General features: G+C 40.4%; 2 protein-coding genes across 3 annotated transcripts; both read right to left on the bottom strand.

The window, feature by feature from the left end:
* Positions 1 to 40: 40 nt before the first annotated feature.
* On the bottom strand, positions 41 to 8763 carry pgap6 (post-glycosylphosphatidylinositol attachment to proteins 6). Its single transcript, XM_032531719.1, has 13 exons — positions 8700 to 8763; positions 8007 to 8190; positions 7612 to 7813; positions 6980 to 7107; positions 6591 to 6856; positions 6133 to 6473; positions 5922 to 6018; positions 5427 to 5541; positions 4283 to 4425; positions 3953 to 4131; positions 2400 to 2546; positions 2188 to 2304; positions 41 to 2021 (listed from the first exon to the last, which is right to left on the bottom strand). Exons 1-13 carry the CDS (start codon positions 8761 to 8763, stop codon positions 1698 to 1700), a joined length of 2307 nt encoding a protein of 768 aa, XP_032387610.1. The 3' UTR covers positions 41 to 1697.
* Positions 8764 to 10466: 1703 nt separating this feature from the next.
* Positions 10467 to 13638, bottom strand: LOC116699225 (leucine rich adaptor protein 1). Of its 2 annotated transcripts, none has more exons than XM_032531730.1 (3): positions 13338 to 13638; positions 12460 to 12644; positions 10467 to 11739 (listed from the first exon to the last, which is right to left on the bottom strand). In XM_032531730.1, the coding sequence occupies exons 1-3, from the start codon at positions 13407 to 13409 to the stop codon at positions 11217 to 11219; spliced, it is 780 nt and encodes a 259-aa protein (XP_032387621.1). In that variant the 5' UTR covers positions 13410 to 13638; the 3' UTR covers positions 10467 to 11216. The 2 variants fall into 2 exon arrangements, with proteins under 2 accessions (XP_032387621.1, XP_032387619.1); XM_032531728.1 differs by having other exon boundaries at positions 13297 to 13637.
* Positions 13639 to 14500: the final 862 nt, after the last annotated feature.

The raw sequence follows: 14500 nt of genomic DNA, 5'->3' as shown, positions 1-14500 counted from the left end.
GGGTTGCCACATAAAAAGCAATAATACAATCTTGAAACCATTCTCTGTATACAATAGATTTATTCTTGGTGGGATAAATGAGGTTTGGATTTTTTTTAACAGACTGAAGTGTAGCTTTCCAGTACAAGGACGTGAAATCCTGTTTTTCATTGAACATTACATTTCTTCCTTTTTACACGCATGAGAGATACAGTTAGCTGTAGTGGTAGAATGCATTTCATACTCCTACTTAATCGTGACAACTGAATTAAGTGATTTACAGTCTCACACACAAGGGTGAAAAACCCCCAAATATTTTATAAATGAAAGTGACAAACGTTCAATTTGAACCTGTGCAAAATTATCACGGTGAAGAGGAGGCACTGGACACAATAATTTAAATATACATTCATAGTGCCCATCCCTATGTACAGAACATTATTAGCTTTATAATTATAAAAGTGCTTCAGAATGAGTGTTGGTGAAAAGTAAGAACTGGTAAGGTTTAAAAGAGGCAAAATGAACAGAGGAAATGAGAAGTGGAGAGTAGACAAAACAGAAAGGACACTGAGTCAAGTTAATCCGTGCATGAAAATAACCTCCTGCCATGTACAGTACAGTATGTATAGATGTGGATTATAGGAAGGCATGAGAATCGTGGTAAGCAGAAAAAGCACCTAATAGGTTTTAAATCCTTCCAAGAAAAGTTGAAAGAATTTCTTAATTTTGCTCAGGCCTGCACGGAAAATGACAATATCTAGGATACAATAATGAGGCGTGTTTACATCAACTACAAATATAGTATATTTTATCAGCAGACTCAATGAGAGGCTGAATATAAAGATTTAAAAGAGCGCAACAAAGTGCTATTCCAGTAATAAATATTTTAAATATTGATTTCCTAGCCTATATGTACATACACAATATGTACAAATGTCTGGTCATGAGTTCAAAGGCCAGGTGGTCTGCTACCTGAAGGTTTTGCTGTTCCAACCTAAGCTAGTCTGAAATTTCCAGACCCTCCCCCAAAGCGCACTGAAGAAGAGTCTGACTCCACACAGCATTCTGCGATGGGAGGAAAACGTGCTCTGGTTTGATGGCATTTCTCTAAACCAATCAGAATCATCATGGGCGGTGCTAAACTCTGCACAGAGCCGTTGCAAAATAGTCGCAGAAGAGAAGACTCAGATTGGACAGATAGTCTAGCTAGCTGTCTCAATTTACCCTGCAGAGATCTAAGGAGCAGTCAACAATAGTCCTCATAAATCCACCAAATTTAAAATTCCAACACAAAGAGCACCAGAGCAATCCCGGAAGTGGAACGTGAAGGATATAGACTATACCTAAACTTGTGGAATGGACCACCAGGGAGGTTTCAGCAGATTCGATTTAGGTTAAATTGTGTATGCGTGTATGTGTGTGTGTTTCAGGATGTCTGCAAGCTAATTTAAGACTTTTACAAATCTTTTTTATTTATTCAAATAAAAGAAGAGTTTTCAACCATCTGTAAATGTGAACAGGGACATAGTAGACCTATGAGAATATAGGTCTACATTTGATTTTTAAAATGTCAGTCTTTAAAAATGTGTAAGATTTTGTCAAAATGAGCATACACCCTGTGTTTGTTTGTGTCTTTATATCTCAATTAAATGTTTGCAGTGCTGTTTCACAATCACTGCCTTGCCACTTTACTTCTTTACAGAAAATCTCGTGTCCTATTATGTGACAGTGTAGAGTTCATCCTTGCCGCTCTGACAGAGTGTGTACCCACAAACCCGGGGTCTCCAGCTCCAGTCCCAGGTCACGCCCCTACTCCAGCCCAACGCCTCCCTGTTCTTCTCTTTCGGCGGTAGCAGGAACACAACGCAGCTGGCCACCAGGATGTGCCACAGCGAGTGTGTGTAGTAGTAGTTGACCTCGGTCTCTGCAAAAATGTACAAACATACCCCGATCAGGGCACAGATTGCCCCCGGGATTAGGAAGAGGATCCAGCGTTTCCAAGAGGGCGGGTAACAATGTCGTCGCCGCACACCTCGGTACACCTGTAAACAAAAGATAGACGATAACTGGTTTTAGCACACCTCAGCAACAACAAGATCATTCTTTTGTTTTCTGCCCATTGTTACTGCCTAGATTTTTATCAACAAGGAAGTCAACAGCAGATTCCAATTAGATAGTTTTATTTACTCCCTGTAGTGTGTGTCTTACCCAGGCAGTGACCATGAACAGTATGGCACAGAGCACGGGGCCCAGCAGGTTCCACAGGCCTTTGCGGTCCAGCTGCATTGACATGGCTATCAGCAGAGCCCCGAGCATAAACAGAGTCTGCACAAACAAAAGTATCAAGACATTTTTTTTTAAACAAATTAAAATATATTAATCCTCAGTTAAGAGAAATAATAGTGTTATTGGTGTCTTACGTATTTAAATGTGTCGCTGATGCGAGCCATGCACAGGATGGTGACCCAGATGGAACAGATTGAACCCAGGAAGTCACAGTATTGTAGGGTATCGTAGTCCATTATACACATTACGGCTACACCTGGCTGGTCACATGCATGGTAGAACTAGAATATAAAAAGAAAATGAAACATGAAAAGGGGAGGCATTATCTGAATGCCACAAGACTATCCACCCCTCCTGTCAATATAGGTGGCAATTCTTCCCCACAGCTATGTAAAATACACAAATAGTTGGTGATAATGGGTAATGTAGATACACTACCGGTCCAAAGTTTGGGGTCACTTAAAAATTTCCATGCCACTCCATTATAGACAGAATACCAGTTGATCTGAGTGGGGGGGCTGATCTTTAATGCAATATCTACATTACCCATTATCAGCAACCATTCATTCAATCATCCAAAGGCACATTATGTTTACTAATCTGATAACATTTAAAAAAACTAACTAGAAAAACACTGGCAAACCTATTTGCAATTATGTAAGCACATAATGTAATCTGAAAACTGCTGCCCTGGTTAAAAAAACAATGCAACTGATCTCAGCTGGTATTCTGTCTATAATGGAGTGCAATGGAAATTTCTAAGTGACCCCAAACTTTTGACCGGTAGTGTATATTAGTAATATTATTAGCTAATCACAGCTGGAGGTAGGGCTGGGCATGTCAATATTTTACCTTACATAAATATATTTTCAAATGAGATATGGGATAAGACAAATCAGTTTATATGGATATAGATTTTTTCCTTGCTTTGTTAGAGGATGTGGATAGACAGGAAAGGTTGGAGAGAGATGGGGATGACACACAGCAAGACAGGGCGGATTCGAACCCGGGCCGCTGCAAAAGATTTAGCCTACATGGGGCACACAGTCTAACTGGATGAGCTAGACGTCGCCCCTGCCTAGATCTTTATAGATATGATATAGATATATATTTATAGATATACAGATGATCCGTTCATAAAAAGGCAGCGCAGTTATGATACAGACACTACATACACAAGACGTATGTAACGACGATGACCAATGGACATTCAACCCGCGCTGGACCCATTCACAATGAATCAGTCGTCACTCTATGAGGAGAGAATCCAGTCTGCAATGTAGTTCAGACACTTCACTGTTCAACCAGAGAACTGTACGGGGAAGGAAACCCTGTCTTTGCATTTTGTTTTTGATCATTTTGACATCTGATCCCAGTCTGTTTTAATAAAAGTGCTTGTGACATCTCACATGTGGCTTTGACTTCATATATTCAATACGCTATTGTGTTACATACATCCTACAAATATTAGCAACTATAAAAAGGTACACTTTGTGCCTTAACTATACATGCTCACTAAGCATTAAAAACGATGGGACGTCGATGGGAGTCTTCACAATCTTCTGAGGAGGACCATTTTTTTTTTAGGTCACCTGGGCTCAATAGAATATAACCAATACTCTAGAGACATGTCTAAAATGCAATATTCCTACATATATGCATGAGTGTGTATTTGAGAGTGCGTTACCGTGGAGAAGAACATTGTAAAGAGGTAAACAGAGGCCTCAGTGATGTAGCAGCGTTTGATGGCAACCACGATAGCAGGCAGGAAGGACAGGTTACTGAGCGTGAGCAGCAGAGTTGCCGTCAACTGGCGACAGTACGACTGAGCTGTTGAATCATCAGTGCAGCCCCAACCAGTCCAACCTACAGACCAAATACATACATAACTAAATGAATCAGTAAGTTACAAGAAAAGATACAGTGTTATTTAAGTGCAATTAAAAATAGACTAGGTATTTAGGTGATTTAAGTAAGATGTAAAGTTTCTTTAGGTTTGTGTGAGTGTGTGTCATACCAGCCTTGCAGACACAGGCAGCGTACAGGTAGCTGTAGGATCTCAGCAGTCTACATTCCCCGTATGTCCCACAGTCCTCTACACAGGCACTGATGAACACCTCTGGCACCACAGACACCAATGATGTATTGCCACAGTCACTACTGCAGAACAAAAAACACAAAAATGTAAACATTAAAAACAAAACATAAAACTCAGGGTCTCAACACTCCACATGCACTCCACACATTAAACTAATGTGAACTTTAACTCCCCCGTTGCAAAAATGTGTCTCTTAACACAGAGGATGTCTCTCTGTCTCTCTCTTGGATCAAAGGAAGTACATTTCCAGGATAAAGCCTGACATTCGACGCGTGGATCCGCCCTCTGTGTGTTGCTGTTCCCAAGTTTTAAAGAAAGGTCGGCTTGTGCAACAAGGCAGGCCTGCTTGGCTCTTTGAGGGAATGGCTGTAAAGATTAAAGGGAATATCTTTACAGCACTTGCTATTAAACTGGGATGTTTTGGGACTGATTGGCGGGGTTGTTACGGACAGAGTACACACGGCGATACACTTTGTAAGAGAAAATTACGTTAACCATGCATCCATCTAATTTAAAAAGCTCATGTTACTGTATTGTGTGAACAGTTAACTTCATTTAATATTGTAGGTAGTGTTTTCTTTTGCGGCGTGCAAATGTTCCACCAAAAGTTCTGAGACTATTTTGCAGAGCCACCTTTGTTATTTGCAGAGCTTAGTGCCGACCAAGACGATTGTGATTGGTTTAAAGAAATGCAAACAACCCAGAACGTTTTTTCACCTATCCTAAAATGTATCTGTGGTGTAGCCAGGCCTTACTGCACAGCGCAGTGAAGATAAGAATGCCAGACTAAATCTAATATAACTCAAAAAAGCAGATATGTGAATTTACAACAATGTACATGGTGTGAAAATGTGTTAATATTAACATGAACAAATCTAAATAGACATTACATTTGTGTAGACTGGGTGAATTTTAAAAGCATGTATTGCCTGCTGAGAGTAGTGTTGTCCCTCCTATTGGAGGGAGGAGGCATAAGGTGCCATAGGTGCAGAAAATATTTTGAAATATTCTAGATACACATTTTCAGATAAGGATAGAAATGCAATTTTTGCATGTGTGTTACCTGTTGCAAACAAGCTGCAGGGTGAGGTACCATGTTGCTGACTGGGGAAAAGGCAGTCTGACCACAGCTTTAGGAACACTGGCATTCACATGAACACCATACCCTGCAAACAAAGCTGTAGATACACACAAGTGTCTCAAAATTTCATTTTCATAATGTAAAGTCAAGATTCACGATTTTATTTATTTTTGCTACGCTACAAAATGAAATCTTTCATAAGTACTTTTTAAGTTTTACCGTGACAATCTCTAAGTCATGCACTACATGTGAGAGTTGACAGTGCTATTACATGAATGTCTTATTTGACTTGTCCTTTTAATGAGCTTGATGCCATTGTCCCTTCTTAGCACATCATTATTTATCAACAATCTTATATCCCCAGTTTTTCAGTTTGCCTGATTCATTAAGCTACTGCAGTTATTTCCAGGTTTTTATTGCATCAATTCCAATTCCTCAGTGTAATGGTGAATAAATCAATCCTGTTAGTTGTGCTACCTGTGCGACAGGGTTGAGAGTGGTTGAGTTGGAGAACTGGAGCCCAGGGAGAGAGACAGGCCACTACACTGCTGCTGTTCGCCAGAGTCACATTAGTCTACACAAACAAACATGTATCAAAGTAAAACAGCATGAACGCTTAACTCTGAGACTCTCAAATTTAACAGATGTTTTCAAAATACTGTATGTTTGGTAAATCAGTAGTACTCACAGTGTTGAGTGTGAGCTGTAGGTTCAGTGTACCACCGGTGGCTTGTGTGTGCAGGGGGTAGGTGAGCAGTGTGGGGTGTGTATCTGTAACGCTGACATTTGGTCCATTGACAGGAGTGAATCGGAGCGACAGAACATCCACCTCCTCGCAGAGAACAGGGATGCTCCACACACACGCCGACAATGGTGTTAACAGTGACGCTGATTCATTGCCAAAAGTGATTGCGTCTATAGTCACTGAGTTGTTGCCTGCTGATGTTGACTTGGTATTGGTGCTGTTGCCACGGAGCTTGTTGAAGTCATCATCTACTTTAAGGCCTACACTTTTTGGCTTACATCCCACTGAGGCAGACACAAACAAATGCAGAATAGTGAGTTTTAAATTACACACACAGGTAATGGATTTAAACAGAGATATGTGTGAAAGTTATGTTTATGGACGTGTGTTTTTGTGTTCACCTGTGTAGTTGGAGACGATACTAAAGGTCACAGTACGGTTGTCGAGGCTACTCTCCACAACAACTCGTAACCAGGTATCCCAAGGTGGGTTGTAAAGAGCTGCAAAGCAGCCAATCCCTGAGCAGTTCACTGTTAATGGGCGCTGCAGCACAGAGGTGGAGCCGAGCCTGAGGACCAGTGAACAGTTGTTGCTGTCTGCTCCCTCACCTGATGAACAGTCAGCCACAGAGACGGAGAGAGAGGAGGCAAACTCTGGAACATACAACCTAAGGCAGACACAAATACCATAAAGGGACTTATATAGACTGATAACAAAGATATAGAACAGAACAAAAGATGGGACCACAGGAAATTAGATGTGTATACATGCACACACAGACAGTTCTTACTTAAGGCGTGCAGGTCTGTCAGAAGCTGCAGTCTGCTGGAGGAATGTGCCCTGCTGTAAAATAGGTGTGTCCACCGCTCTCCTGACTGATAGCTGAGGCTGGAAGAAGTACGAGCAAGACGGAAAGCCCTGATAGATAAGACAAAAAATAAAAAAATGGAATTATTGGGGGACTAATGCATGGAAAATACAAATATGAAGTACAATATAATGTAAATAGAAACGTTCTTTCAAGGCCAGCAGTTACCAGCTGCCATTTTGGCAATATGGACAGAGGCCAAAAAAACCAACAATGGGGTTTAGCTACTTTACATAACAAAAGATCCACCCACTGCCTGTGGAACAAGTTTCTTTCTTTAAATTCTAATTCAGACAAATATGACACACACACACACACACACACACACACACACACACAACACACACACACACACACACACACACACACACACACACACACACACACAAATTTCCACAAGTCTTGTAAATGGCCTTTATGAAAATTAAAAAGCACAGTTAGTGTTCATCTGTCCAGAGTAACGGTCCAGTAGCAGAAACAATTTCATGGACTCATAACAATAAAAACAGTAACAGAAAGTAACAAGCACAGGCTGTATACAGCCCTGCACGAACCTTCTGCTCTATGCGCCCATCATCTTCAGGCAAGTGGGCACCAACGTACCAATCACCGGGAGCTGGATTGGAGAGGTTAAAGGTTGTGGAGCCGTGTGATGTCACCGGTAGGATCAGAGACAGACAGGGGCTCCATAGCGTTGCATTGGGAAACACCGACCCTACTGGATTTATAACTGGAGGGGCACCATATTGAACATGGCTGAAAAAGAAGGTGAAGTCAAAGTGAGTTTCAGAAGAAAAGAAAAAAAGTGTCAACAACCACTTAAGCAGAGAAACTGGTTAAGCAGGGGACAAAAAGAGATTAGGAAGATTCCCGTGAGCAGAGTAGACTGAAATACATAGCAGAGAAAATGGGTAAACGTTTTCATGATGCAGAAGTTAGTATATCTTACATGGTGACATTGTGCTGTCCACATTGGAAGGTGTGGCCCTTGGTGACAATAAACAGCCAGTGAGCGATGGCGGTTTCCTCTGGTATATGAAACCTCTGCAGCCTCACGTTGCCATACCAACCATACTTTGACAACTTCTGAGCTGGTTTGGACGAGAGCTCTGATACAAAGGTCAACTGTCCATCTGTAAGGCATAAGATTTCATTGTAAGTGCACAAACACCGTTTTTTTCTACTAAGTGTAAAGTAAGTGGAAGGGAAATTAAGAAAATGGGAAGGAAGTAGTTTTTATTTATACTAAAAATATAAGCATGTGATTGAAGAGTACAGTACATGCATACATTTATGATGAAAAGAAATAGCATAGAGCACAGCTGACACAATTAGACATTGAGTAATACAGATACAATAGAAATGCTGTCACAGTAATACAAGTAATGGCAAGCAGAAACAGTATACTGACATTTAATTAGCAGTACGGTCAATGAGAAATACTGTAAAGACGATGAATAGAGTCACATTCATCATAGGGCTGACAGAATATCTCTTTAATATGTGCATGTTAGTGTGAGAGCAGTCTACAGAGCACACGTTGTGCAGGTTTCTGGCATTCAGGTAAACTCGCATGTCGAAATAGTTAGCAAACATGCTAACCAGTTTCCTCTGACTTCGTCCCTTTAACTGAAACACTTACCGTCTGCTAATGCCCAAGACGTCAAGGCGACGAAAAGGAAACCACATATAAAACAAGAATCCATGTTTCCTTCACGAGTGCCTGAACCATCACACCGTCATTTATCCAACTGTAATAACACACAAATCTCTAGCTAGCTCATCCTACAAGCACAGCACTTCCTGATATCTATGAAAATACACGACGTCACAAGAGTCGCTGGGTGCTGCCTTTGGGGTCTGTCGGAAAGATGGACATCATAGACGTGAACGAGCTAGAGAGCAACGAATTGAAATTTCATTCCTAGTTTTTGTCATTTTAGAGCTCTGAGATAATGTAGAGACATCGTTAAAGTGAAACATATATGCATCTCCTAAATTTACAAGGTGTAAATAATATGTGGGGATCTCATACACACGTTTTGGAAGAGCATATACTTATTTTAAACATATTATGTTTGGAACAAAATGTAATGATAATATTGTAAGAAAAAATACACAAGTAATTACATTGGACCTCAGAATATCTATATTGGGATACGTATAAATGCTGAAACGGTTGATAGTTATGAGAAGAAATAAATACTATTAATTGTGACATCAAAAACATGTTTATTATTTAACAGGAAGTCCCATAGGCTATATCCACCTTCAATTAAACAATGTTGGAGAGAACTAATGTATTGCACCCAAAGAAAAATCTGATGCAATGTTGAAGTGCACCCGTTATGACCCTTAAGTTTTATGTCTAGGGGAAGCTAGGACGTAACACAAATTAACTCAAACTAACAAAAGAGAGACTAACAAGTCAAAGTACCACAACAAGTATGCTTTATTACATAAATTAGATGTATGTATATAGTTTCTATAAATATATATGTATGGATGATAAACAAAAACGGGTATTAAACAGTAACCCAACCAAAAATAGAAGCTGTAAAAACGTCAGGGTCTCCAAGGCCAAAACAACAAACAAAAACCCATACCACCTGAAAAGAAAATGGCAACTGAGCTACAGTGTCAAACAAAAATACACAATGCTAACCTCCCTGACTGCCCACAAAACAGTAGAAAAAGGGGGTCAAAACAAATGGCAGAGAACCTTCACCAGCTTCAAATAACAAGTCAATCAATTCCCAAATTATATACACCAGCAGAGTGTAGTACACCAACTACTCCCAGCATGACAGGAAGTTGTGGCAAGAGGAAGGGGCAGCGTCTTGGACCTGGGAGCTTTTACGCAGCCTCTCTGATAACTGGATTGAAAACACCTGTGGACAATCAGGCACTCAGGGGGGGCAGACCTGAAACACAAAAACAAAATGTCTCTCTTCCAAACAGAGGCCAGAGCAGCATTAGAGAACGTAACAGCACCCAATGAAATTTTACAGGATATGGGGCAAACTTGTGAATATGCACAAATTAGAGGAGCAGTCATCTCCAAATGAATTATATTTTTGTATGTATGATTGAAGGATGGCATTAATGTGAGTTGAAAAGATGAATGCTGAAAATGTGTAAAGGGATAGGACAATGTAAAGAGTACATGTTTTGAATGATGAATGTATTGACATACAGAAAAGACAACTCAATAAAGATGTTAAATTTAATGAAACTGAAAAAAGGAAGTGAATGAAAACTTTTGGTTTATAATGCAAAACATAATGCACTAAATTGCATTGGGTATAGCATATATTATTGGGTCTTTGTAAATTAGAGAGTGTGGTCTAGACCTACTCTATCTGTAAAGTGTGCTGAGATAACTCCTGTTATGATTTGACAAAATTTTATTAAATTGAATATATTAGTCAATGTATCCAGCGCTTGTGTCAATTATAATGTTTACAATAAAAGACCCAGCTCCAAAGAACCAGGGAAGGCTACACTGGCCTAAAGGAACAGCACTTCATTTTAACATGTGTATGTTATGATTAGGAATAATTTCACCAAGACTAAGACCAAAATTACACACATTCATTCAGCACATTTACACTTCTCTGGTGTTTGGGTTAAGAGACAACAAAGATCATCAGTAAAGACTGGTTTATTACCAACAGATAATATGTTAGGCTCATTATTGCATAAAAATTTAAGCAGAACAAAATGCATAATTGCAGCATCGTTTTTAAAATCCGCACAGTTTAATTGTTGCCTTATATCCATACAGAATTCAAAGAGACTGGACTACATGTGAAAAATAAACACAAGAAAGTATAGACAGCCATTCTTGTTTTTTGAATGAGATAATTTCAATGAAATGCAGTTGAATGAAAAAGACAGAAAACAGTTTATCTCTGCAACTCAACTCTGGTAAAACGAAACAAAAGTTTTTTTTTAATGTCTTTGGAACTCCATAAAAACACACATCAAACAGCATACATCATAATCAAAAGCCAAAGAGTAGGGGGAAAGAGACAGTAAAATGTTTATCTTTAAGCATCATTCTTCATTTATTCATCAGTGTCAAAGTGCATTTTAAACTGTTGAAGGGAAAAGCTTCACACCAAATATCATAAATTGAAATCATGCATATAGAAGGTCATAGAAACATCACGTCGTCCTGGGACTCCACCCAGCACCACTGAGCATCGTAGGCCAGCAAAGCCGTCTCTCTGTTATGCACACTCTCTTCCTCTACCTTATTGCGCTGACCGGATCTGAAAGTCTCCTGAGTTTGGTGCTCTGTATGTGTCTCCCCTGACTGTTTAGTGAGGGAAAAACTTCCATTGTCCCCTTTCACTCCTCTTCTTGTCCTGTTGGATCTCATAAGAGCTCTTCTGATGCTGTTAGCACCATCTTTGATGTCTTTTAGTGGAGCTACAGCTGAGTCTTGTGGTTGTGACTTTTTGTTGTGTAATTTGGCACTAACCAAACCGCTGGCAGGACTAGATGATGGCCCCCCATGCCTAGAAGGATGAAGGGGTCTTGCATCAGAAGACTCAGGGATTCTGTCGAAGTAGCTCTTGTTGTTTGAATCACCATCCCCAGTGTGCGGTGGCTGATCTGCTGACTCCTCACCAGAGGTGGTTTCAGTCAAATCCTGAGTTGGTCTCTGGCTTTCTCTGTGGGAGCAATGGTAGAAATACTAAGCCACATGTAAAGCCTGAGCCCTTACACTGATAATGCTTTAAACCTGCATCAAGGGGGATTCAACGATCAAATTCTTTTTTTCTTCTGAATCACTGGTTTACACACAAAATGCAGCAGTGAAGTAAATGTACTAATACTGATTGGGAAACTTTGTTTTAGGTTTTAGAGGCTACACTGCATGAACTTCCCCAAAAGTCTTTGTGGACATTTAGAAGGATGTTGGACAATCTTCAGTTCAAGTTTGTGTTTTACTTTATTGCTTATCTGTGTATTCTTACAGTAGCCTATGTATAATATCATAAGAAAGGTACATGCTTTTCATATCCTGAAAATTCCCTCTTAAATACTCTTCAGAACACTGATGAATGTGCCAAATGTAGTCTCACATTGCCAGACCTATCTTCACAGCACTGCGGAATAAATGCAAATGTGTTAACTCTAAATGGGACATAAAACGGGTTTGGTTAAATTCATAATACATTTTATGTTTACAGCACTTTTATCTGGGCATGTATTCTCGCACTTTCTGCAATGCAAATGCCCATCGTGGTAATTCTCCTCCGTACTACACCAATACTTTGGCAAGATATTCGTCTTGGTATAACCTGGGTAACATAAAAAATAAGCGCCCATATTTTCAGTGAGAACAGGTTTTCTTTAGGCTACACCTGCCAAACTAAACTGTACTGTACCTGCAGGCGGACATCGAGGGCCCTTGCTCCTCCACAGTCACCAGGTTGTTCAGGCTACCTGTTAAGCTGCTGCCATGGCTGGCTAGGGCACCCCGCTCCTCCATCAGCCAACGCATGGCCTCGATACCCTCGTGCACCGCCACCAGCTGGCGCAGGATCCTCACATCGGCAGAACGCAGCCACCTCTGCATAACAGTGAGGAGTAAGGAGCATGTGCAAGTGAAAATAAAGTGTGTGCGTGTGCGTATGCGTGTGCGTGTCTGTGTGCGTGTGTGTGTGTGTGTGTGTGTGTGTGCTCACTGCAGGTATAGACTATGTGTCAGGAGAGCTGAGAAAGCTGTGGATTTAAACGCTCTCAAGGGCCCCCAGACATTTAATATTTAATTCTCACAACGCCTGTGCTCATTTGACTATACGAGCTAAAGAAAAGAGCAAACAAACAGAAAAGAATGAGGGAGGAAGCGTGAGGTACAATTGCTGCTCAGAGAATAACCAAAGGAATCCAATTAGAATGTATAAAGTGAATGGAGGTGAAGGTTGTGGCGGAGACAGGTGACAGTATCTGTCATTACAAATAACAAATAAGCAGGTGAAGCGGCTCAGAACGTAACTCTTCTGGAGAAAAACATGTCATCAGAATATGAGGGAAGTTATTCCTCAACAAGTTGTGCAAGTTGTGGTTCTGCCTGAACATGAAAGATGCGCATTCAGGCAGTTCACACTCTGATGAGTCATTACAATACAGAATATTTTGTTCGTCTAGAAAACGCATAGCCTACATATAGTGTCTACAATATGATAGATGTAAAGCGGAGACCAAAACAGGATTCTTGTTACCATATCTTGTTTTAAGTTGCTTATTTTGTCAGAAAAGCTACCGGCGAGGGCAGAGCTGCGGTGTCCCCTGTCGACCACATCAGACCTCCAACCATCTTCGCAGTCCGCAGCATCCCTCATCCAAATCAGAAGACTTTCCGGTGTTTTACTGCCAACCTTATTTTCCACTTCTTTCAGATCTAGGAAGGAATCGTTGAGGATTTCCTCTGCCATCATACCGAGCAGTAATTAATGCCAAGTCTTCCGACCGTGGCTTTAGATGGACGAGAGCTTGTGCGTAAAGGGCACTTCAGCTTTCCACTGTGAGAGAAGTATAACCCCCCCCCCCCACACACACACACAAACACACAAACACATAAACCCATAAATCTTCCACACTGCTCGACTTACAACAAAGTCCCACACGTTATTCCTGAACACTCCACAATAAACGATAAACGACAAACGTGCCACACAGGCGCATAACACGCCATGAAAACGCTGGAAGTGTGAAAGAGCATCACCTGTCCTGCTGACTGCTGTCACCATTCATGCTACAGATGTATTGATGGTATGAAGCCGAGAATGCGATGCTGGAAACTGGAATTGTGTTGTGTTGTCCTCAAACAATGGTTGGAGTTTCACACAAGCAGTCACATGGAGAGGCTTCAGTAACACCTGTGCGCACATTCATAGCCTACATATATTCTAAATCTGGGAAATCACCGTCTTTTTGACACCGTCTTGAGCTATATTTGATTATGTATGAAAACATGTAATCCAAATTTAACCAAAACCAGTAAACCTGTGGTTATAGCCTGTATTTTAAGCATGTAACGATGCAATATATGCTAGGGGCTGGATAGATGGACAGATCGATAGATAGATAGATAGATAGATCGATAGATAGATAGATAGATAGATAGATAGATAGATAGATAGATAGATAGATAGATAGATAGATAGATACCTTATTCATCCTGAATGAATCTTTAGGCATCCAGTTGCAAGACAACCACAACACAACAAGCACTTATACACACGTATGTCACACACACATAAGAATAAAAATAAAAATCCTTCACAGAAATGCAATGACCATGAAAAGGTATAAGGTACTATGGTAGCCTGTGTACAGTGGTGATAGTGCAAAAGTGAATAGTGCAGGGATTGAACAGTGCAGTAGATTATAATTAAATATGAACTATGACTATTAAATATTAAC

Source organism: Etheostoma spectabile, chromosome 12 (genome assembly GCF_008692095.1).
Source record: "Etheostoma spectabile isolate EspeVRDwgs_2016 chromosome 12, UIUC_Espe_1.0, whole genome shotgun sequence".
In the NCBI taxonomy this organism is placed as follows: domain Eukaryota; kingdom Metazoa; phylum Chordata; class Actinopteri; order Perciformes; family Percidae; genus Etheostoma; species Etheostoma spectabile.
This window is presented reverse-complemented; position numbering and strand designations above follow the sequence as displayed.